A 26050-nucleotide genomic window follows, 5' to 3' on the forward strand; every position below is an offset into this window, starting at 1 on the left:
TACTGCCTTAGAGGAATCTGAGAGCTTCTGTTTGTTTGTGCTGCCTTCCCTAATTTAAAGTAAATAAAGCATAAATCCTATCCAAATGAAGGCATCACCGAGCCCTACTAGCACAACATAATAACCATTTCCCTGAAAAACTATGTATTAATACCACTTAGCATAATGAATATTTAAAATGATACTGCAGTAAAGAATATAAATTCACCTATGTCTTTCCTCTTCTTAGTAGTGACTGTTAATAAACAGCTTTATAGCTACTATATTTAAATGCAATTAGTTCCATACATTTCCAGCTTAATAAGAAATAATACATATTCATTTCTACTCATTAACAGTCAGTATATAACTCTTAGCTAATGAACATTCAATTATGTTCTCTGAATACATTGTGGGATAAATTCTCTTTCTGTTGCTCATATCAGTTCACTTCAATTCAGTTGCTGCTAATTAAAATTCTTTTGCCTCATGCAGTCAAACCTGGGTTTTTTGGAGTCCCTGGAGACTTTTTTAGGAGTTCTGTTTTATCTTTATGTACAGTCAGCTCCCTAATTAATGCTTTAAATAGGGTAAACTTTACTGAGGCTCCTGGGCTCAGTTCAAAGGGAAAAAAAACCCAACCAGTAATTTTATATCTCATTCTCACACAAATCACTGGAGTCTCTCTTTTTCTTGTAAATCTACTTTTTTCCTTTTGTTTTCAGGTGAGTTCAATAATCAGGGAAGGTGCCAGTTTGAGAGCACTGGGAGCTGGAGATGCCCTATCATCAGCTGAGAGCTTTCCTTTCCCAGAGGAACAGAAGAGAAATTCTTGTCAAGTTGTCTAGTTCTGCAGCCAGCTCAGGTGAGGAAGGAGCAATCTCCAGGGGTACATACCCAGTGGACTCCTTGAGATAATACCACCTCCATTTTCACTCAGCATCAGCAAGAGTCAATGCTGTTTTTCCCTAAATTGTTATCAGAGCTGGCTCAGCAATCTATCTGCCTGTCTAGGACCAAAAATCCAGCCAAGTCCTGCCTACTCCACTGAGAATAACACCACACAAGCTGAGCATCTACTCAAGTGTCTCCCTTTGCAGAGGTCAGTATGAGGAATTACTTGCTAAATGAAGTGATTAGGTTCTTGTCTCTTATTTATTTGCCTTATTAAGCATTGCAAAGATAAGGGAATTCAGCAGAAGAAGCTTCAAGAAACTTTCAGCATGAAGTTTTCCTCTTTGGTGCAGCACACTAGGACTCCTTTACCTGCACTTATGGGCTGGCATGGATAACACAGTCGGGACAGCAACATCCCTGTGACAAAAACAGCTAAAAAATCTCTCAAATTGAACAAAGCATTTGAAAACTTACCAAGCAAACACTGTGAACCGTATGTGTATCAATATAAGGAATATAAGACAAACGCAGAAAGTCTAACATTTAGGGAAGAAGGGACAGAGGCAGAGAGACAAATGTCTGTAAGAGAAAACATCTAGGAATACCCAAGAGAAAGATTAGCTTAAGGGGTGCTTCAATTCTATTTAACATTAAATGAAAACTCCAAGATACATCTACCTCAGCACCTGCCTGAGAAGTCATGAAAAGGTATGTCTGGGTTTGTGTACACATGCATGCCCCCATGTGTGCATGCAAGCAAGTCAGCACCTCATCCATTCCCCAAGTACCTGAGCACTGGGAAATGAACAGTCCAGAACTGCTTTCCTTGCTTGAAGTCTCACTAAACCAGTGAATTCTACTGAGGGATGTGCAGAGCTGGATTCCCAGGAGACTGAAGCTGATTGACAGAACCTTAAGGACTTTCACACCCTGTGTTATCCAGCCTGCCACAGTGCCATTTACACGGCATGAGGCTGAGGTTGTATGGTGCACAAAGGCCTTTGAGTACACACAGCTTACCAGGATAACCCTGAAGACTGTCCCAGGTGGAGAAAGACAAACTCCATGTGACTTGTGTCCCACTTTTTGGCTGCCCTGCTTGCTGCAGAGACCATGCTGTCAGCTGGGCACAGATAGCACGTAGGTGTCGGTGGGCGTTCTTCCAGGAAGGGGGCACAAACTCAACCAGCACTAGGGCACCGTGGCCTAGACAGCAAGCAAGAAAGCAAGGGAGAAAGCAAGCCAGAAAGCCAGAAAACAAGAAAGAAAGAAAGCAAGCAATCAAGCAAGAAGTTGTTGAATTGAGAACAGAAACACATGGCCATCTACAGCTGTATTCATATACATTTCTCAAAAGTAGTTCACACTTAGTACCACAGAAAGAAACTGGAAAATCAGAATGGCACTTTGCATGAAGAAGTTTTTAGCTAGTCCTTGAGAGGAGTTGTTTTCCTCACAAGCAGTGAACAGATGCTCCCCAACTGCTGTGTGCAGCAGTGTTACATGGCCAGGCCAGGAGATGGCAGATTTTTGTCAGACAACAGCAGGGAGCAGGTCAAACACGAGCAGGTTTTCAATTTCTGTATCAAAAATGTCTTTGTACACGTGTTATTTCAAGGTAAAACAGCAGCCTCAAAAGAATTAAACAGACAAATGTTAAAAAGGGATCCTCCTTTTAGCCTCTGGTACAGATTAGGAATTACTGACAGAAGAGTTTAAAAAAATGTCTGCAAATATTTCATATTCTTAGCATATGCTTTTGCCTATCACACATTTTGTGATAAGAAGATAAGTTAGGGTACATTTTTACAAAAATGAAGAAGAGAGTAAACTGTCCCAAAGGCAGCTACAATAAGGCAGATATCTTAGTTCATTTTAGACTGTATATATACAATTTATATTAAAAACTATAAAGCTGCACACACTTTAAAAAAAAAGAGCTGTTTGTTTATGAGAGAAAAAAATTCCTGTTTTACACTATGGAAATGTTTACTGGGTTTTCATGTATCACTAATATGATTCATTTGGATTGTATACAGAAGCTACACCTGCTCCAGAGCCACTTTTAGTTTCTAGACAGAATCAAGGTATAGGGTAAGCTTCTCAGGAAAAACACACACTGTCCTACTGACCTGCAGAACTAAAGCTGTAGTTTCAACCAAGAAAAATAATGAGTAACAAGCTAATGCTACTTATTCCACTGATGTCCATCTTTAGCACCATATAAACCTTTTGGTGAAAGATTCCAGATATCAGTTTTGCTAAAGCTTGGTAGTGTTTTATGTTAGCAGTCCAATTGATCAAGATTCAATTTACCATAGATTTATAGACAATAAAGAAATTATTATTCAAAAGAGATGCTAACTTTAGTTTAGCCAAAGAAATTTCTTTAATTCTTTGGCTAAAGTAGGGTTAATTTCTCACATGTTCTGAACAATAAAGGTTTTTCTGCACTGTGCTTCCATTTTGGTACTTGTGATGTTAAGCCCTTCAAATGGTGCTATAGCTAATCAGCCTTAGAAGAGTAGAAATTTTATAATCAATATTATAGTTTTTCATAAATGTACAAGTCACCAGAAGCACTAATCTAGATATGAATAGCATCATGTCTGCAAGGCTTCAGTGTGAGTCACAGGATCAGGCCAGTGGTAAAAAAAAGTTCTAAAAATAAAAGCAGATGCTATTATATAGTGATATAATAATATAATTTGTCAGACACAAATCAATCCTGCCCACCAAGTTGCACTGGTCAGGCCTCCCAGTAGTAGCATTTCCTGTTTGAGTACCTCAAGAAAGATGTGGATTTATTGGAGAAAAGCCAGAGGAAAGCTTTCAGAATGCTCAGAAATGTAGAAATGAGCACCTGGGAGGGAAAATCTTAAAACATGAGTCTGGTGAAAGCATAAGAGAATTATAACACTACACAAGTGTACAAAAACTATCTGCAGAAAGGAAAGGGACCAGTTCTTGCATCCACTGAGGGTGGATAGCATCTGCAATGAGAGAGATTCTTCTCAGATACAGAAAAAATCATTTCAAGACATTACCAGAGAAGTGCTGGAATGGATCCGCTAGGGAAGTCATGAGCTTTTAAAAAGGGCTTATAAAATCATCTGCCAAGAGTGATGGAGATAGAACTGATCTTTCTCCTCTGTAGTTCCCCCCAGCCTTACTTTCTGTGACAATTGTGCTGATCCAGTTCACTCACAGCTCTCAGCTTTTTCAGAAGACAGTACTGGTTTCAAGGACTGGCAACCACAGGGAAAGCCTGGAAACCAGCCAAGGGAAATCCTACACTCATCAAGCTTCCATTATAGGCAGGCTTCAGTTAGCCCAAATATGTCATTATGACTACTCCCTAAGCACCTGCAGTTGCAAAACACAAGTAATTATTTTATAATAATAAAGCTTTGTGAATGCTGATGGTATCTTTGTGGAAGCAGACACGTCAAAGTGGGAAAGGAACCATGAGATGTTTATAATTAGTTTCATTACAGCGACATGAACAGTCTGGCAACATACAGACAACTGCTGTGCCAGGAAGTACCAATATACTCATGTGAAGGAGAAATTGGAAAAGCACCATGGCAAAACGAAGTGTTTGAACCAATGTCACGCAAGAGGCCAGCGGCCTGAGCCCAGCGTGCACTGCACAGACAGACTGGCGGCTCAGCCCCACCACTGGAGTGAAGGATTCCTGTGAGAACCAAATAAGCCTGCTTCCTAAATGTGGTCAGCGTGGAACTTCCTCTGGGGTGAGACCAGCAGCCGGCGGGCAGGCGGTGCCGCAGGACGCTGTGGTACCGCACCGCACCGCCGGGCCTGCCCGGCCGCTCCTGGCGCATCCCTCAGGGCACATCCGCGGGAAGCGATCCCACGGGCATCCGGCAGCAGCGAAAGGCTGCAGCGGATCTGCGGACCTCACGTGCTCCAGAAGCAGAATCACTGTACCAGCCTCAGCAGCGCTGAAAATGCACCTAGAATTGCACCTAAAACTGCCCTAGAAGCGACCTCTGCCGTGTGCCACGACCGCGCCGGCCCCTGTCCTCTCCCATCCCAGCTAATGGCCCGCGTTACTCCCAGTGCTTACGGACATCGCCCTGCGATCGCACCCGGCCAACGCGGCTCAGCTGCGGAGCCTGCAGCGCGCATTGCGCGGGGCAGGGCACGGCAGGGTAGGGCTGCGGGGACACGGACCCCGGCACGGGGCAGGGCACGGGCAGGGCACGGGTAGCGCTGTGGGCACACGGACCCCGGCACGGGGCAGGGCACGGGTAGCGCTGTGGGCACACGGACCCCGGCACGGGGCAGGGCACGCGTAGCGCTGTGGGCACATGGAACCCGACACCGCTACCGTCCGTCCTCGGCTGCGGCCCAGCAGCGGCAGCCCGCCCTCACCTGCCCGAGGCGGGGCTCCCGCGATGGGCAGGGCCGGCCGGAGCCTCTGGTCCCGGGCTCCGCCGCCGGCTCATGCGCAGCCGCCGGGGATGGCGGTGGAGATGGCGCCGCGAGTGTTGCCGCTGCCCAGGCAGCAGTCCTTCAGCCCGCCCATCGTCCTCAACCCCTTCGTGCACCCGGGCTCCCTCAGCACCGGCGACAAGCTGCGGGTAAGGCTGGGGGCGGGTGGGGAGGCCGCCGGGGCCGGGCCGCGCTGCCCGGGCTGGGATGCGCTTGGCAGCGCGGCGGGCACGGCACCCCCGGGCACGGCTCAGCCCGGGCGCGGCTCCGAACCAGCGCTCCGTGCCGTGGCCGGGCCTCCGCGGGGCTGTCAGCGCTGAGGGCTGGGGGCACCGGCCGCTTTCGAGCCCCCTTGCCAGGGCAGAGCGCGGTGTGAGCGATCGAGGTTTGAAAGTGCCGCCGGCAGCCGGGGCTGCGGGGCCTGGCCTGCCATGCACCGCCCGTGCCCAGCACCGCCCGTGCCCAGCACCGCGCCCGCAGCGGAGGGGAGCAGCCCCGGCTCCGGTCACATCCACAGCTCCCGGCTTGGCTGGGAACGGGCTGCTAGTGACAACATTTCCTTCCCTGTACGGCACAGTTTGCTTCCTGATCTAACCTAGACATACGCGGGGAAGTTATGTAAATGGTCAAAGATGCAATGGGTGATCAGCATAAAAAAGTCACTGTTTTTGAAATTAAGTTCTTCAGCCTTTCAGAGTCCTCAAGCTGCTTACTCAATGCATACACAGATGCTTACTGACTTCAAACTTAAAACTTTAAACACAAGATTCAAAACAAGCTTTTGGAAATATTTGTGCAATCATTGCTGATAACACATCATGCCTAGAGAAAACAGCGGTCCTGTTTCAATAATTAAGTACTACTCATCAGTCAGTCATGTCAGATGCCTCAGCTTTAGAGTTGAGATGTCAATTTCTCTCTAATATGAAAAGCTAAAACAGAAGAGAACTTTTTCAGTCATGCTGTTTCAGATGCTTAACTGACATTAGGCTGATCTTAAGCCTGGGGTGGGGGCAGTGAATCTCTTGGCTCCATATTGCAGGGTGTACAACAAGAAACAGTACCCCATATTCCACTGTGTCACTGACTGGTGTCACTGGGTGAATGGAATCAGGCCTCTGAGCTGAGTGCTATCCCAATATGACTTGTGTACAAGCACACACTAGACTTACAGGATACTCGTACAACTAAAAAAGCTTTGATTCTTGAAAACCTTCCTTAAAAATCAGCTGATGAACCAAACATGAATATATGATTGAGGACAAGACATCAGTGTGTAGGTGAAATTACAGCATTTTCTGCTGATGTTTATAAATATCTGAAGCTGACATACAACTAAATATTTTGTGTTTCATATAGATCTTTGTCAAGTTATAAACAATGTTTGCCCTGAAGATAGCTGGGTAGAGGAAATGTGAGAAAGCTGGAAAACAATTTCAAATCCTTTTATCCCCTGTGTTTTACTAGCAGCCTGGAACACATTTCAAGTGCATCTGGATCAGTAGCTTTAGGCATGAACCCTGAAGAAACCAGTTTCTTAATGAGGTTCCATAAATTGACAGCTTTCTATGCTGCCTGTCTTTTCTGGAGGGTGCACAGACTACTTTCAAAAACTTGCATTTTTAAGTTACTCCATAAAACAACTGGAAGGAAAAGCAACCGTCTGGGTTAGGGCCTGGCACTGGCAAGCTGAGGAGCAAAACAGTCACAGAATTGTAAAGCAGAAAAACACACAAGAGAACCTTTTTTGTATTGTGTTTTGCTCCCTTCTGTTCTTTTCCCCCTTGGTCATAAGGACTGGAATACTTCCTACTGATTGCTTTGTCCTGTGAGCCTCTGCTCCTCTCTTGCTCAGCACTGCCAGTCAGACCTGCTGGGAATCAAGGCCTTAGCAGACACTGTTACTATAAACTTCAGAAAAGGGAAGTCTCCCTTCCTGTTCACATCAAGTGCAATGTTTCTCCATTCTTGCATGTTAAGGATAGTCTTGTTATGCCTCCCAATTCTGTACTATTCCTTTAACATACACCAATACAGATACACAATTTCAAAACCCTCTTTCTTTGGGAGTCCACAGCAGGATTTCCATGCGCTGGTGACCTTGCATGGGCTGTGTCCCTGATGAATGGAGCTTGAAATGAGACAGGGTAGCTGTTTGTGTTTCATGCAGTTTCAAATATAAAAACAGCCACACTGAAAAGTGAGTGAGAAGATTTTACAATTTCTTGCCAGTCCTTTTTAAAAGTTTACAAGCCACCCTTTATTTGTCATTCTTTAGAATGTGCAAAGCAAGGATCAGTTTGGCTGTGCTAAACATCTTCATGTGCCAAATGATTTTAAACCAGTTGTCAAATACTTCTGTTTTCCATCCACTGACTGAAGTGCTTCAATTCCTTGTTGAGATTTTTACTGGAGTTCTTTTGCTCCTGATTGCTCCCTTGCTGTCCTAACTTCTGAACTGCAAATCTAAAGCAGAAATTCTAGTTAAGTCATTACTGGATTCCAGTATATTCAGAAGAGATGCTCAGTGGACTTCTGCGTGGTGAACTACATAATACCACAACCAGCATGCGAAAAGCAGTATTTTTGGAAGCAAGCAGCTGGGTTGCTTGGCAGAGCTGTGACATCCTCTGGATGCTCATGGAGCACTGTCTTGCCCTGTGTGTGCTGCTGGGGACAGTCCATCTGATCACAGCTTCAGATGTCAGAGTATTGCAGTGGGAGCTGGGCTTCACTCTGGCCCCCAGCCTGCTCTGCTGCTGTTTCTGAGATAACTTGACAGCAGCTACAGTTGAACAAAAATTTTATATGGAATTCTGTGGCTTTCTGATAGACCTGCTTTTCCACTTGTAAGGTTCCTACCATCAGTGGAGGTATAATCCCATGTATTGATCAAAGATCAATCAGCTGTGGGAGCAGGACCTGGACTGCCAGCACTGCTGCAGTGACAGGATGTGCAGTTATTGCAGACACAGTAAACAGAAAGTACATGGGTGATTCAGTATGTGGGAAAAGGTTCTTTGGATGACTCAGATTACTTCTATCTTGGTGATTACTGCACAGAAGCTGGAGTGGCTCTGAGCCTACTGAGTAGTAACTACACTTTGTATTTTTCTCTGTATGTTTTTATCCTATGCTTTCCCTTTTCTAGTCTAGCTTGACCTTCCTCTTTTCTGTCCTTTTCTTACCCTGTTCTGCAGCTGATGGAGCAGAAACCAACTCTGCCTCATTACACAGTGACCTAGAAAGCCAATAGCTTGCATCAGCAAATCAGTACCACCTGTGCATCTGCCTAAACTAGACTAATGAATTTATTAAAGTTTTGAAGAAGGGATTGTTTTGCTTTTGCTATTGCATCCTTTATCTTTCGTTTTAGGTCAGTACATATGTATTCTTTTTTTCATTAAGAAAAACATTATTTTAAGTCAAACCACACTGACTTATGCTCATACTGCCCATTTTGGATAACTGAATGCAGCTGAAATGTTGAACTGGACTATAGATCATAGTAAAAGAGGATGCATATAGAGAAAAAAAACCCAAATCTAATTTTGGGAGACAAGCAAGGAGTCTTTGCTGGTTTATCTTCCTAGCTGACTTTTTCAGATTTGCCACAACTGGCACCAGAGTGAGTGGGAGCAATAGATGTCTAGGGTCAAACCTGTCATGCTCATTTCTGTGATCCAGAGCAGTCCTTTGCCTGTTGTCCATAAAGTTATGGTTAAAATCCCATAGCTACCTACTTACACAGAAATGTTAAATAAAAAAAAGGTGTAATCAGACCTAAATGTTCAGATCTCTCCTGGAAACACACTGTGTGGCAGTGCTTGCAGAACATAAACATCAACACAGTGTACCTGCTTATCATGCTCATCTTAATTTACTCTGTGTATCCCCTGTCATGTTTGGACTGTTGCCACTGTGCCTGTGGTAACACAGAAGTGAGTCCTGAAGGCCCCAAATTCATCTTAATCCTCATCAGTGTCAGAAGGTTTAGAGCCAGATGGCAGAGCCTCTCCTGAACAGTGACAAGGGGAGGGTAAGAGGACGTTACATGAAAATGGAAGGGATTTGGTGAGAGGAAAATTAGAAACAACTGACTATCAAAAATTTGGATAAAGTACACACTAAGGTGCTTATTTTCAAATATACCACACTCGTTCCTTTTTAAAGAAAAGAGGTAAATTAAAATCCACTGTGATGTTAATAATCACAGCTCTAGGAGGTTACAAACTATTTTGTAAAGCTGTCTCACAAAAAGCCTTGCTTTTTCTGTACAGTAAGAGGCCATTGTTAGAGCTGACTAGAAAGGTTGATTTTGAGAGAGGAGCACTGTTCCACTGTAGATTTTCTTAAAAACCAGTAAAGCATGAAACATAGTAAGCTCACAAGAATAAGTTAAACTCTCTTAACTCTCCTTCAGTAACTTATCCCATGCACTTGAACTGGTGGAGCTGTCAGTGTGTGACACACTCTCAGATAAGTTTTGGGGGACTGGAAGAAACAGCCCAAATAAATTTTTAAAAATCACTATTACAGTTTTTTTGGGTGTGTTTTGTTTTGTGCGTAGGTTTGCACACAAACTGGTCCTCATCAGTGAGTGGCAGCAGAGCTGGGTTAGTGCCAAAGGGAGTTGAACCCCTCACTGGTTTCCCAGCAGTGCTGGGCTCTGAGCTGCTCACACAGCTCACCTGCCTCCCAGCCCCACCTTGCTCAATCTGCACAGTTGCACCATAAAACCAACCTTCAGGATACAGTTTCTAACCTAATGTGCTGGGGTAAAACAATTAAGAATTTCTTCCTGCCCTGTACCAAAGCTGCCTGTGGTACAACATGGTGCCAACACACCTGTTTCCCGGAGCTATGCATGAAAACAAGCAAGCTAAATATTCCTGTGGGAAGGCTGGACATGATGTTTGAGGATTATTTGCAGTCAGGGCATCTAAAACCTTGGTTTTGTTAAAGTCCCAACTGGGGGAAATGACATTGTGTTGTGTGTGCACAGCTCCGTGGAGCAGCAGTGAGGACAACTTGCAGCAATATTGTGACTCAACACAGGATTTGTCATTTGAAAGGGCAAGACTGCAATTAGTCATCTTAAGGATCCCTCTTGACTTCTAGATAGGCAGCTAGTGATAGAAAACCCTGGAGTGGAGATATGTGTCATCTGAGCTGGTTTGTGCTGCAGACCAGGACCAAATATAAACCGGAGCCAGCAAACTTAGTTTACCTTCTGTGTCTAGCTACATCCAAGCCAAAAACATAAATACTCAGATACTCCAGTTCTTCCTGAAATGGGAACTCAGAAGAGAAAATGAAACCATTAATTATTTCCCATAAGAGCACTGGAATAATTAAAGCTTTCCTTAAATCACAAAGCAATAGTGGTAGTACTTTAAAATCATTGTAAAGTAACTATACAGATAGCAGAGTCCTTTCTGTTGATACCATTTCTTAAGATTTTTCATCTCTTTTTTTCCAGACTGTTCTCCAGGGGGTTATTTTGCTTCCCCTCCGTCTCGTTTTCATCACATTCCTTTTACTGCTAGCTTGGCTGTCTGCATCAATTGCAACTTTCTGTCAGCCTGGAAGAGGAGTTCTGCCACTGCAAGGATGGAGAAGGTGAAAAACTGACCAATATTTGTGAAAACTAAGCTTTTTTTTTCCTAATAACACAAAGCCAGGGTCAAAAGCTATTTTTTTCTTTCACTCCTCCTTTTGATTAAAGAGGATTCCTCAGTTTTACCCATTTATATGAAGCAAATTTTTAATAAGTGTATTTTACAAGAATAGTGGACCTTTTCAAATAAGTATATTTTCAGTTGTCTTGAGGCTAAAAAAATGTATAAAACATTTATAGACAATCTGTAAGCCAGGACTTATTTCAGTAATAATCCTTACAGGAATATTTGAAAAAATAAATTCATTAAGCAAGTATTTTGTAAGGTATCATAGGCTGAGCTCCTGTGTAGCCTTTGTCCTTTCTGCTAAGCTATGATTCTGTGACAAAATTAGCTTTGACAGCTCCTCAGCTGCATTGCCCTTGAAGTGGTATTTCACAGCTGCTTCTGTGGGTTCTGGGTTTTAGTCCCTCACTTCTGACCTCAAAATACTGAAGTTCCCTTCTAGCCACGATGCACTGCAGCTGCAGGAGGAGGAGGAGACACAGGAGGTGAATTCTAGACCAGAAGTTTAGGGGGAGTCCCATGAAAGGAATGTGTCCTCTCCAGTGGGAACATGTTCCAGTAAAGAAACATTGTTATTTAATCTTATTTAAAAGTGACAGTAAAAAAACAGTATCAGTTACATCACTTCTTTTGGAAAGGACACTAAATCTGCTAATTACCCCACTCAAAATAGTTTTATGGTACAATGCCACGAAATATGCCCTGAGAAATAGTGTACCTGGGAAGAGGCTGTACCCTGCCTTATCTTCCATCAGGAAAGGTGATTTCCCCTTGCCCACTTCCCTTCAGCCCTGCATTCTGGTGATGTCCCCTTCCCCACTTCCCTTCAGCCCTGCATTCTGGTGATGTCCCCTTGCCCACTTCCCTTCAGCCCTGCATTCTGGTGATGTCCCCTTCCCCACTTCCCTTCAGCCCTGCATTCTGCGGGTGAGTAGCATTGCTGCCCTGTGTGGGGCCCCATTGCTGGTTAGAACTGGGAAATCCGTTAGGGGCTTTTCTTTTGAAGTACAAAATAAAAGCTGACTGTAAGCTGGATGAGATTTTTGTGTTTCTGTTTCCAAGGAGGATGGTCCAGATCACCCTGTCCGGGGTGACTCGCATGGCGTACTTCGTGATGGGGTTCCAGGTTAAAGTCAAAGGCAAGGTGGCGAGTCTGTCAGAAGCACCAATCTTTGTTGTAGCTCCTCATTCAAGCTTTTATGATGGCATCGTTTGTGCCCTGACTGGAATGCCATCAATAGTGTCTAGAGCAGAGAATTTGTCAACTCCAGTATTTGGCTGTAAGTATTTATGAAAAAAACGTGAAAGTTACAAGTTAACAACTCGACATTGGGTCAAAAATTTTATCTCCTAAAGTGATTTAAGGGCAGACTTTTAAGCTCTGTCTTGCAAAGACACTGACAAATTGTTTTCCAGCAAAATTCCTATGACACATTATCTTTTTGAATGGGTAAGAATGCCTAGAAATTATTCTGTTTCTTTTCAGGTGTGAAATATGATGTCATTTTGAACTTCTTTTATACTGAAAGCATGTTTTGCAGCTGCTCAGACTGGAAACTTTCTCTTTCATTCTCCCAGTAGTAGCTCAAAAAATCTGTTTCACTGCTGTCTTTTAACAGTGTAGCCCACAAATCTGAGTGAAGGTTATTTCAAAACAGACTCAAACTACAGTAGTCTGGAAAATACCATATTGATAAGATTAAACTTGCAGGCAATGTTATGGATTTTTTTAATGGGAGCAAGACCAGGAAGGAATAAAAGACGAGTTACTCAAAAAGGAAATGCAGGGAATGGAAAAGATCAGATGAGTCATGCTTCTATTATTTTCTCCTCCTTCTGGCACAAAAAGAATCCCCATTTGCATTATTGCTAGAATCAGCTGTAGACTTTCTGCTGGCTATACAGTAACCCAAAACTAAACACAGCAGGCAATATAGCAAAGTGTTTTTGTAGAAAAGAAATGGATAGAGAATATATTGATTTTAGCTTAAAAGCAGAGGATTGGGACAGAGAAGATAATTCTTCGCCAGGTTTCTCATCACAAAGGTCCACATATTCTGATGTAGACTTCTGATTAAATGAGGGTTTTTATTTTTTTCTGTAATTTACATCAAAGCTATGCATGCTTTGTAACAGAAAAGGGAAGGCTAAAACTACATTTTGGGTGTAGTGTGCCTAAGTTAGGCCTGAGCGTGGCCCGTGAGCAGACCCAGTCAGGTCACTCTTTGGAATTGTGTGGAAATGCTTAGTGAAAAATAACAGCAATATTATTAGAATGTGTTTGGGTAAATTTTGCATGTTTATATCTACTGTAAAGCTCCTCAGCTGGGTATGTCTTCTGTGTCTTATTTCCCATTTTGCAGAAAGAGAATAACAATGCTCTTATCAATTTAGTCCGGAAGTTGTTTGTGTGGAGTCTGTCTCCTAGCATATAAATAACATGTTTTTGCTATAAGGAAGCCTTGAACCCATGTGTTTTCTAAGCACTAGTATAAGGCATTTCTTTAATCTGTTTCACAGCCATTTTGAGATCCCTCCAGCCTGTAGTAGTTTCTCGTCAGGACCATGATTCGCGGAAGAACACGGTGGCTGAGATAACCAGGCGGGCACAGTCGAGAGGCCAGTGGCCACAGGTAATAAACACACCACTAACTTCCCTTCTGTCCTGTGTTCTTGTTCCCTGTTCACTGTGCATCACAATGGCACAAATGACCAGCTGGATAGGATTCCTAAAGTGTACAGAAATGGGAGTCAGTCCTCGGGTATATGACTGGGTTAAGAAGGGTGTCCAGAATATGATATGGTGTCCAGAAGGAGTTTTGTTGTGACAAATGGATCATATAAATCCAACCAGTACCAATTGCTGTTGCAAATGCAAATGCTCTTGCCTTTCTCTTTTCCCTTTTCAAGTCATAACATGCTGCCTTCAGTGTGAATTGCATTGGTATGGATCAGTATTCTGAAGCTGGACCACAGAGCTGTGCTCACACCAGGTAGAGGATGAGCAGTTGATGAGATGGATAACCCAGACTGTCCAAGATTAGTACAAACAGTACTTTAGCCCAAAACTTCAGAGTAATGTGTAAGAGTAACTACGTGAAAGTTTCTCACATAGAGTATAGACAAGGTGGAAGAATTTTCCTTCACTTTTGTTCCACTGAGTAACTTTTGAGTAAAATTAAGAGGAAGTGAAGATAATAGACTTCAGTAGGAAGTATCTGTGACAGCTAGACCTGCTGTTTACTGCTCTACTTCTGAACAGTCTCTAGAAACAGAGACCATTTAAGTAGGGCAGACCAACACTTGCCATTTTTTTTTTGTAATGGCATTATTTACACATTTCATACATTTTTACTTCATAAGTACCTTTCTAAAGGCTTTTTTAACATTTAAGGTACTTTGACTCATAAATGTATTTTTCTAGTACAATTGCTCTAAATAATTTTAGAGCCTCCATTATTTTTGAAATTTTTCAGTTAAACACGCACATGACAATTTTTTTAATACTGGGCTTACAGTCTACCCTGCTGCTTATGATTTGCTAAACTGTTTTCGGTGAATGGCTTGGTAGACTTGATCTCTGCTGGAAGCAGCATGGGGAGGAAAGGGAAATGGGCTCCTGCATCAGTGCTGCACTTGGGATGAAACCTAGATATGTATTGTGGCATAAATAGATTATGAGTCAAGTAATCTGGGAATCTCCAAGACTAAGTCAGCAGTACAACTGAGGGTGTCACTGGGTGATTCCTAGTCCTGTGCCCTGGCCACACTTTCTGATTACAGGATGTGTCATGGAGGACTGGCTGGAACTTGCTGTGTGCAGCAGCCTCTGTCATACCCTTGAACAGTGTGTGTCCCTGGGTGTGACGTGCTGAGGCCTCTCTCAGGGCTGGCCTTGATCTGTTCATTCAGACTGAAGTGGGAGCACACCTGATCCGGACCATTTTGTGCTGGGGTGTTTTTAGAATGCTGCTTATGATCCTGTAGTTTTATGTGAAATACAAAGCTTGTGTTCCAGAGGGGGCCAGATTCAGTGTGCCACACTGCAGTTCCCAGTGCACTTCATGTACTGTCTCAGACACCGATCCTGAAACCTTCTGGGTGCTGGTGTGTCTGAGTCACTGGGGTTCAGAGCTGCTGTGGTGTGTAGTGCTGCCAGAGCTCTGCCTCACAGCAAATGCCTTCTCTGCCTTTTGCTCTGCTGCTCAAGCTGTGTTCTCATCACAGCTGGCATCTCACTGATAGCATCTTCACTGTGAATGCCCAAGCACCTCATGTACTTCCTTTCAGCCCAAACTCCTCTATTTATACACCCAGCAACTCAATAAGAAACTGCTGTCTTAAGAGGGACAATTTATTATTACCAACACTAAAAGGACAAGTGAAACACTTAAAGCATTTTGTACCATGTTTTTGAACTGATAAAGGCCTTTCCCCAGAACTCCTTTCTTGGAGAGCATTGGTTTCCAAGTCAAGATGGACCAGGTTAATAATACTGTGAGCATCCTTCATTAATATGTTTGTTTCCTTTGGAAACAGTAGTGATATTCTTGTAATACACTACAACAGAGCTTGCATAAGGTCAGCCTGTGTCTAACAGATGCTAAGGTATAATCCTTTTATGAAATATATATGTGTGTGTGTATATTTTTCTTTCCCTTTAAATCCAAGATGCTGATTTTCCCAGAAGGCACCTGCACAAACCGATCCTGCCTGATCACATTTAAACAAGGTGAGAGATTTTATCCCGTTGTTGTTGAAAAAAAAACATGTGATACTAATTTGATAGTTGTAGTAAGGACTGAACTTGTGAAGATATATCATCGACAACAGCACTGTTGTAATCCCTTACATTATTAAAGTTTCAGAGGTACTAAACCCACTCTTTTATAGTAGCCAGCTTACTTCTCTAGTTTGTGCTGTTGTGTAGGATTCAAAATGTCTGTGACATATATGAGTAGTTAGTTGGGGGATTTTTCTGGGTACAGTTTTCATCTAATATATTTACTGAGAAACTCAACTGTGATTGTTATGAGATGAATGTATGAATTTAGATGTTGTTCTTTTATCTCATCTAACAGGTGGGCTATCTTACATTCCTGTAAATTTTGCCATGCAAGACTTAACAGCCAAGTTACAAAATGTCATTGCATAGCACTTAGCAAGCCTGGACAACAAATCGTTTTTAACAGAGAAATATTTTTCATTGCACCACTGATCATTAGATTGTTGTGCTGCCCTTCAGTTAAGAAAGGAGAACAACATGACTTTAACTGTTTTACAGTGTCTTGGGTAGAAGTGTTAAAAACCATTACTCCCTGGGCAGATCCATATCACTTGTGATGATCAGACCACAGAGTGATTCAGGAAACGCTCAGAAGCCTTGTGAGCATCTCATCCTTTGAAATTAATGCCCATCAGTGGGGAAATAATGCACAGAAAATGAGTTTGAACAACCCAGGGATCTTAGGCAGCTTTCTCCTTGAGATAGAGCCAAACCCTTTTCTGTCCCGACATCTTGCTGGTTGTGCTGCTGATTTAAAAACAAATAAAAAACTAAAAACCCAAGCTACAATACACATAAAACCCAAATCAAACAGCAAACAAAAAACTGAAGTAGAACACTTCTCATTTTCCTTGTGTTTTAAAAAATGTCTTCTTCCAGGTACTGTTGTCTGAAGTAAATCTCTTAAAGTTCCCAATTGCTGTATTAAGCTTAGTTTAACAATTAATTCTGATTTGTGGCTGCAGGTGCCTTTATTCCACGAGTCCCTGTCCAACCAGTGTTACTCCGATATCCCAACAGGCTGGTGAGCAGAAACTCCTCTGTTACTAACTAATAATACAGAAGGCAAAAGTCTGACTTAAGTGGTACCTACAATAAATACTTTGCATTGTCACTGAAGAGTATATTGTGCTGAGCTTCAGCATTGCTAAAGCTAAGCTAAGCAGCCAGGCTTCCCAAGTGTCACCATGGTGTAGTTGCTATTCTGACTCTGAAAAATTACTGCAGGGCTTCTTAGCTAAAGGGGGGAGACAGGAAAGTGTTGTGGCGGAAGTTGGGAACTTCCTGCAGTGCCACAGAGCCTGTCCTTTGAAGTCTAAAATGGACAAACTTCCCTATTAGTCATCATTTTCTGGTTAACCTCAAGATAGCCTTACTGCAAAAGGACTTGTGATGTTTCTGAACAGAAGCAAAGCTGAGCCATGCAGTACATCCAACACCCCTCCTCAGGAGTGCAGCTTTGCAGATGTTCTTTTCAGGCAGCATTCCTTGTGCAGCTCCACTTCACTCTGCCTGTAAAGCTGGGACCTTTTCAACATTTTTTAAATTACCTGGTCATCCAACAAATCCAGGAAAGACCAAACTTTCACTTCCTAACGTTTTGTTAGGATTGAAAATATGGTTGTTATTGTTATTTGCAAAGACTCCTTTGTGTAATCCTTTTACAAATAAATGTCAAATATGAATCACCCAAGGGGATTGGTATCGCATTTCCCTGATAAGATTTAAGGATCTGCCAGTACACACTGTAAAAATAATGTATAAGAGGTAATAAACACAGAGAGAAGAGAAAAAAAAAAAATCAAAGAATGGTAAATTATGCAGAAATGTCGTTAACTAAATGAGACATGTTTATGAGAATGCCTCTCTAAAGGGACTGGTAAGGCCCACTGACAAAGTCTTACCCATTTTTCTTTTCCCTGCTTCTGTTGTTTAGATCAGAGTGAATGATTTACAATATCTAACTAACTATAAATGTTATTCCCAAATGTTTATAAAAGTCTGCCATGCTTATTTCCAAATTTTTAAGGCAAGGAATCCAATTTGCCTTAACACCTTTATTTATTTTCACTATAGGCCTATAAAAACATCATCCGCTTTTACTAAAATTGTGCCTGTTTTAAATTGTAACTTGCTTGCTTGCTAACTTTCATCTGGTTTTTTCATACATTTCTGTGTTTTATTTTTTCCTTAGGATACTGTGACCTGGACATGGCAGGGCTATTCATTGTAAGTTTCTTAATCCTGCTGAAAATTGCATACAGAAAGTTTTCCCCTGTTGCTAAACAGTCTGCCAAACAGATTTCACTAAGCCAAGACACATGTTCTTCTAGATCTGTTTTTATTAGGGGGAAATATCAGTAGTGCTGTCATGCAGTAGATTTCATATCTGAATGGCTAAGAAACGGTTAGCAAAGGAAAGTATTATTTCCAGTTCCACCACTCTTTTTTTTTAGTTTTCTCCTGTTTTGCAAATTAATTAGAACAAAGGAAAGAAAAGTATTAAAGAACCTTCACAACTGCACTGAAAATATGTCTAGAAAATACTTTTCACTTTACAAACATTCATTAAAATGTGCATTTTCAGACTCCATATACCACATTTTCATATGGAATATGTAGTGTATCTAGGTACAGTAGTCCTGATTTACTAACATTTGTAAGGCAGTTAATTGTGAAACACGTCTGGACTAGTGGAGCAGATCATAAGCACCTTTTAAGCTATCTTTATAAATATATATATGTATATACACACACTTTTTTATATATATATAATCCTGACATCTGCACACTTAAACAATGGACACGATGGACATGAAAATTTCTATTTCAGTTTCCCAAGATTTTTTCCTCTTTCTACCATTGCTGATATCAGCTTACTGAGACTAATGAACATTGCAATTTCAGTACATACTATGGATTTCCTCCATGGAGGGTTTTTGCTGAAATATTAAACTAGAACTGTGTCTTCAGTTATGCTAGATGGAGTAGGAGCAGGCAAAGAAAGAACTAAATCAGAGATATTCCCATGGGAGGGAAGAGGCTGCCCATTCACTCAGAGTAGAGAAATGCTCTGAGCCTGGTGGCTGGATGGTGAAGGCTCAGATCAAAATCTGTGAGCAGGTGAAAGGAACTGCTTAGCAAAATCATGAGGAGAGAAGGGATGGATGGAGAAGAATCCATAGATTCTTAGCAAAACTAACTGGAACCAGGAGAAGAATATTCCCTGCACAAACTTGTAGATCACAACATGCAAAAGTGCCTCACTCTTTGTAAAACTTCCTGGATATTGTGGCCAGGACGGGACAGTACCGGTCTCCTCAGAAACCTCCTGACACAGTTCCTGCTTTCACTTACTGCTTATCTCTTACTTCTGTGCCTTGGAGGAATACCTGATGTTATGTGTTTGAAAATCAAGCATTAAGAGTGGACTTGTGCAGAAGATAGACAGGATCCCATAGGTTCTCTTGCCTTTTCCCTTTTCTATTTTGCCCAAAACAAGAACAGAGAAACACTGCTTGAAAGTTTTCTATTAAAATATACCTGCTGTAAAGATCAAGTGTGCATTTCTGCTTAAAAATCACAGTGAAAAGAGCAAGTCAGAAGTAGAAGTGACTATGCTTATTCTCTTTAGCAGTTTCTCCCTTCCCCAAGTTTATCTGTTGATCCTAAAATTTCTGACGTTTTAAAAAAGCACTGATGGTCGTGACCCTGGTGGCACTTCATTAACACTTCTGTGTAAATGTTACTGTAATTTGAAAAGTGACTAGCAAATACTAACAAATCTAGTTCTGCATAATGAAGTTACTGGTCCTATTTTGCAGCTGAGAGAGTAAAAGATAAAGTAAAGCTTCTTCTCAGAATCAAAGCTCTTAAAATTTAAAATCCAGTGTCCATGGAGGACCTCCTTAAAGAGAGGGAGATGTTTTAGTGGCCAAAGAGCTGTGCAGAATTGTTAATGTGCTTGAGAGCAGACAATAAGTTGCCTGCCCTGTGAGCAAGCAGCAGCTGTATACAGAAGCCCTGTTAGAAAAAATGTGAAAAGTAACTTTTTGGGAAACTTCACTGCAAGGTACTTAAAAACCTTGCCTAATACTAACTTTGGGTTTTTGTGCTTTAAAATGTTTAATCTACTGACATGCAAATTCTTTTGTTTTAAATAAGTAAAATTTCTTTTTCTTCCTCTTTGCCTGCAGTAAAGAGCTGTGCTTAATGACAATGTGTCAGATCTTCACAAGAATAGAAGTTGAGGTAAGAATTGGAAATATTTTTGTATTAAGATTTAGCAACCAGGGAATTTCTGCTTTAATATAAATGCAGTCTTCACATTATTAGTTATTTTTAGTGAACAATAAACAAATGTCTCAGATACAAGAGCAAGCATCACAGTAAGGAATAGATTTGTTGTCCATATGTATGTATCATACTGATGAGTTTCTAAGACAGCTGCAGAAATTACTTTATTTTTAGAGCATTATAAAATCACTGTTAATTATCACCACATGAATTCTACAGATATTAAAACTAAGAATTAACATACATTCTTTCAAACATAACAGCTTCTTTTTCCCACCTCCCCGTTTCTCTGATCCCTTTTAAGTAACCTTCTCTTCCTCACCATTTCCCCAGACTGGACTCTCATAGATTTCTACAACTAAGAGTTCATTCAAGTACTTGTGCTGAGCCTCATGTAAGGAACCAGTTCCCTTGATCATTAAATCCACTGCACAGCACAGGGACAGGTGAATGACAACTGAAACAACATCCACACTTCCTCATGTGAGCACCCACACTCTAACTGCTCCCTGCCAAGGAGGCAGCTTTCAGAACACATTCCTTACCAGACCAGAAAGGATTGTCAGTGTGGCCTAAGCTGGTTTAGGAACCTGAGGAAGGGGAGAAAATGACACATTTTGCTGTTTATTTGCAAAACACAGAATTTGGCAAGAGTCCAAAGCTTTATGGATACAAGCAGTGTTATTACTGCTAACAATTGGCAATCTAGTCTGTGTTGTGGAGCAATGAAATTCATTTTAAGGGAGCATCTTGTTACTGTATAGTGCATGAATTAGACACATATTTGTAGAGGGTGTAATCAAGAGATAATTCACCTAATAATTTTGTTCAGTGTGATTTATATACATGGGAGCAAGGAACAATTAATGCAGCCCTTCCAAGAGAAGGAAGAGCATCATTTTCCCTACTTCAGAACAGAACTCAAACTTGTTTTTAAAAAAATAAATTTCATGTTCCAAAAGATGAAACTGAAACATGAAAAAATTTGCAGCTTTCACAGCAGCATGTGTCCCCAAAATGAAACTAATTTCTTAGTGTCAGTGCAAAAGCCTTTCAGTTTCTACAAAGAGGAGGGACACATTTTCCTGTGGAAGGAGGGACTTCAGCTACTCATTTTAGAAATGGACATTTTTGTTGCTGTCCCATCCTGTGTGTAAATAGCCTCCCCACTCCCACCAGTCTTGGAGTGCCTCTACTTGATGTGCAGGAGCAGTGATGGGCTCCAGGGCTGTGTGTCCATGTCCAGTCCTGCTCTAACACACTGGGATATTGCACAAGGAACTGAGCCTGGCAGGGAGTTTTAGGGCTGCAAAAAATACAGCAATTGGCAAATTCTGTAAGAATTTGAAGAATTCAGAGAAGAGAGACTAGGTCTCAGGCAGATCAGAAAAATATTTTTGCTGCTGAAAGAGGTGTGAAGAATTTTCTTACAGGACTGAATTTGGCTGGGAAGATGCACTTGCCACTCTCCAGCAGATAAGCAGCTGAGCTGTGAGATCATGCAGCCACTGCAGGAGGTCAAGAAACCAAATTCTTGATTCTCAACTGGCAAACAGGTTTTATGAATAATTGTAGGGGGGTTTTTTGGAGGGGATGAAGGTGGTGTTTAAGCTGCCAGGAATTTACCTCAGCCTCAAGTGAAGTCATGACCACTGTCAAAGCCGTGGCCGTGTTTGCGTAGATAAACCCAGAGTTATGACTTCATCCCACCCAGGGGTGTCAGAGATTCCTGCATGCTCTGTGCCTGTGCTTTCTCAGTTTAAGATTTATGTGACTTCTCAAGGGGAGTTGTAATAACCAGGGACCTATTCCAGGCTTTGAACAAAGCTGGCAACTACTTACAAAAGGAATGAAATCTCAAATATTCCCGTCAACAGCTGGACCTCTCCTTTCCTTACAGGGGAGACAACTTTTAATTATAAAATGAAAATTTTATGGTTATTTGACAGATAACCAATTCCATAAACTCACTGGTTTTAATCATAAAGAGAAAACATTCCTTAAAAAAAAAAAAACTTTGAATATCTCTTCAAGACAAACTGTTTATATGGGACAGTTAGCACTGCAATAATGCATCACCAGCACCTGCAGTATAACTAAAGCAACACACTGGTACATAATTAATAACTTTCTTCCAATGAACCATGAGCAACACTTTATTTTGGAATCTTTGTATTCTAGGAATTAAGGGCAGGGTGCAGAGCAGCAGAACTCAGATAAGTGATAACCATAGCTGGGAAAAGGCACAGTAAACAGCTGTGAGCAAACACCGTAGGCTGAAGTAGGAAGAGCTCCCCCACACACAGCCCTTTGCAAACAGGTGCTGGTTCATGCCACAATAGATAATAGTTCATCTAGAGGCTATTTTGGTAAAAAGGTACTTCCAAGTTCTTACATAATAATACTGAATCCTCAATAGTAAACTTGTTTCCATTTAGATAGCTGGGGTGTTTCCTAGATGTGGTCGGAGAGGGCTTGTTGGGTTTTTTACTTTCTGCTTGGAGTTCCAGTTAGTGTGCTACTTACAAGTCAGAACTATGATTCTTTAATGTTTTTGTCAAGGGGGAAAACTTATCAGTCACATGCTGACAGATACAAGGTATGAGATGGGACTGCAGTTTGTATTTAAAAACATTAAAACTCTCACACACGCTAGTCTAATATATATCACTTAAAAAGGATCTCTGAAAAGAAGTGTTCAGTATTTCAAGCTCACATTCTTACCAGTTCAGCATTTAATCTTCTCAGTATGTATTTATTATACTTTCCTTCTTTGGAGAGTTGATTGTACATCTTAAGCTTCTACCAATCCTTGAGGGTTTTGCAGTAAATTTCATTTGTGTGGGGAGGGCAGAAGAGCCTGAGCAGTTTCTGAGGCGGCTGAGACCTCTAGTGCTCAGTCCTTTCATTGCATGGCTGATGTTCTGTTCTCCCGCACTCAAAACAAAAGTAAGAAATTGCTCATGTTCCTAATGAAGTGTTAACTACTGAATTGATTGGATAACTCATCCCTTTCAGTTTCTGCCTGTTCATGTTCCTACTGAAGAAGAAAAGAGTGATCCAATTCTTTTTGCCAACAGAGTCCGACAAACCATGGCAAAGTAAGTAACTGATCATCAGTAAAACCTCTGAGAACTGTTCTTTTATATCCAGCAGTTCTATATACAGCCTAATCATAATGTACAATTTAATCAAGTTTTGGGTATTATCCATAGGAATTGCTGTAGATTTTCACTAAGAGGTGTCAAAATCCTATGCTAAATTACCCCAATTGTTTTTACATGGAACACAAAAAAGATATACATTGGAACATAGTACGTTCAATTCATAGAAAACTGGAATAAAATGATCTCTCCTTGCTTGGAAAGGACAAGTGGGTGGTGGTTTGTTCTCCAGCATTACTGGGCTGCATTTACAAGACTGTAAATCTTAAAAGCTCATGGTGCTGCTATAATGTAGTTTCACGGTGTGGTTTCACAGGTTCATGAAATGGTGTGTATTACTTTGTCCTACTTGCAGCAGTGCAAGAATGAATTAACATTTGCTTTGCATATCAGAGAAGGGAAACTGCCTACAATAAGTTTCATATATAAGAAATTAATTAACCTTCATATATAAGAAATTAATTTTGCTTTTCCTTGATTTTATTTCAGTGCTTTGAATTTGCCAGTCACTGATCACACTTTTGAGGATTGCAGACTGATGATTTCAGCAGGACAGTTGACTTTACCCATGGAAGCTGGGCTGGTGGAGTTCACCAAAATTAGCAAGAAACTCAAGTAAGGGAAGTTTTACTGCTTGGTAACATAAATACTAAAGTGCTGCAGGTGTTGATGGATATCTACCAAAGGTTAAATAACCAGACTATGGACTTGGCCATGTGTAACATACTGTATTTAAGAATACAACTTACATAAATTACAAGGAAATCAGAGATGAGGAAAATCCCAGTAAGGACTAATCCCGAGCAATTTTTGTTGCCAGAGAAAAGATTGTTTTCACCAAAGGGTGAGAAAAGCAGAGCATTACCTATTTGAAGAATGTAATGGTAATCTTGGTGGAAATTTAAATTGCTTTAGTGGTGAGGCACTGACAGCTTGTGGCAGGAAGTAAAAAGCTTTCTTTCCAGCCTGAAACTTCAGCTTACTGTTCTTAGTTTTACTGTGCAGCCATGTGTCACTAGTGATGTTAGTTTTTTCTGTCTGGATACAGTGGAATTTGAGGACTGAGCCATGTAACCATACTCCATCAAATAACCTGGCATGGCTGTGGTGAAATCTGAATGTGTCCAATAAATCTTGACTTATTATTAAGTGCTATGTATCCATTTATAGAATTCTATCTGGAATACTTACATGGCAATCCCAGTTATTCTTACTGAGGTGCAGTGGTATTTTTTGCAGAGATCTGACAGTTCTGAGGCTCTAGCAATACTGGTTTTTGGGTAGAGAGCTTGCTAATAGAGCTGAGACCTGCTCCCTCTGTCAAGGAAATACTTACCCTAGAGCATGATGCAGAAAAATACTGTTACACCTGAATTTATGGTAATGAAAAGCTCTCTGCTGGAGCAGCCTAGTAATTGGACAGACAATTCTAGGTTTGGGAAGTTATTCTGTGGAAGTCTGATATACCCAAGCATAGAACTGCCTGCTTTTAGTATTAATAACCAGAGGGGAGCAGTCCTTAATTACTGCTTTAAAGTCAAATATCTGGTCTGAAGTACAGCATTAGAAAAGCTGTACACACATGCCCTGTTGGGCAGTTTTTCACTTTTGAACACTGTAATAACTCCTACTGAAATTCCATCTGTCCGAGAACTGCTGTATAGAAATATCTCCTCTCTCTCATGTTTGCATAGCCTAAAATGGAATCATGTCAGAGAGCAGCTGGATACTTTTGCTGCTATTGCAAGTGCTTCCAAAGGGGGAAGAATTGGAATTGAGGAGTTTGCTGAGTACTTGAAGCTGCCTATTTCAGATGTCCTCAAAGAGCTGTTTCTACTTTTTGATAGGGTGAGTAATTGGTTAACTGACTTGTTGACAATATTTTGTTAGACATCACATACCAAAACTATATTTATTATAATGCATTATGTCCAGCTTAGTAAATGCTTCTTGGTTAACAGTTTCTGTAAGCAAGGTAGGTGACTCCTACAGTTTTTTTTCATAAGTTTCAGTGGAGAAAATATTCATTAGTTTCTGCCTTGTGAGATGGCAGCCATCCCTCAGACCAAGCTGCTGCACCAGTATCAGACAATAATCTTCATGCTGGTAACAGCTGAATATTTTCTTTGGCCAACTGCAGATTTTGATTTTATGTACATTTTGATAGCTTGGTTAGCTGTTGTAATTAATTAGATAATTTAAGGCAGAGTGAAGCTAACTGGAGTTTTCACTGGAGCACTGCAGTGTTCCTGCTGTGCTTGTGAATGGTGCTGTTAGACTGTACAGGGACCCCTCTTGCTTCTCTCATCAGTAAAGTGGGCTATGTGTTAACATGATCATTTAGGCTTTACCCCTAGTCAGTGCTAATCTCTCCAGTTTTCTTCTTCTCTCTGAGGATGACAGAAATGGCTGCATTTCTCTCTATACCAGAAGCATCAGTGACTAGAGCAGAGATAGAATTAATCTTACTTCTAGGCCTCCACTTGTGCTGCAGTGCACACAGCCTGTTGTCCTGCAGGTGCCTGTGGACTGGAGGTTTTCTGTTACCATAAGAGCTTTCCCAGCTCACCATCACTCTTCCTGATCAGTTGGCCTTAGCAGTACACCTGTCCTTGGGAGGCCATGGTATATGCTGATTAAAACTGTTTCAGGATTTTTGACATAAAAAGTTTTTACAAGCTCTAAAATAGGAAAGAGTCAAACATATTTCCTGAACTTCTGAAGTCCTTGAAGCTCTAGCAGAGCTAGGTACTCATCCTTTTGTCGTTTCTGCCTCCCTATCT

The 26050-nt window shown here is 41.4% G+C and overlaps 1 protein-coding gene across 1 annotated transcript in view; it reads left to right on the forward strand.

The window, feature by feature from the left end:
• The first annotated feature begins 5351 nt into the window (after positions 1-5351).
• The window catches only part of LPCAT2 (lysophosphatidylcholine acyltransferase 2), a 29807-nt gene continuing 9108 nt past the window's right edge, over positions 5352-26050 (forward strand). The window contains exons 1-11 of the mRNA XM_059481667.1: positions 5352-5483; positions 10817-10956; positions 12084-12301; positions 13542-13654; positions 15693-15753; positions 16773-16831; positions 18002-18036; positions 20004-20058; positions 23122-23204; positions 23757-23882; positions 24962-25115. Coding sequence (XP_059337650.1) covers positions 5364-5483; positions 10817-10956; positions 12084-12301; positions 13542-13654; positions 15693-15753; positions 16773-16831; positions 18002-18036; positions 20004-20058; positions 23122-23204; positions 23757-23882; positions 24962-25115 — 1164 coding nt within the window. The 5' untranslated portion in view covers positions 5352-5363. The remainder of the gene's footprint in view (positions 5484-10816; positions 10957-12083; positions 12302-13541; positions 13655-15692; positions 15754-16772; positions 16832-18001; positions 18037-20003; positions 20059-23121; positions 23205-23756; positions 23883-24961; positions 25116-26050) is intronic.

This window comes from Ammospiza nelsoni, chromosome 13 (genome assembly GCF_027579445.1).
Source record: "Ammospiza nelsoni isolate bAmmNel1 chromosome 13, bAmmNel1.pri, whole genome shotgun sequence".
In the NCBI taxonomy this organism is placed as follows: domain Eukaryota; kingdom Metazoa; phylum Chordata; class Aves; order Passeriformes; family Passerellidae; genus Ammospiza; species Ammospiza nelsoni.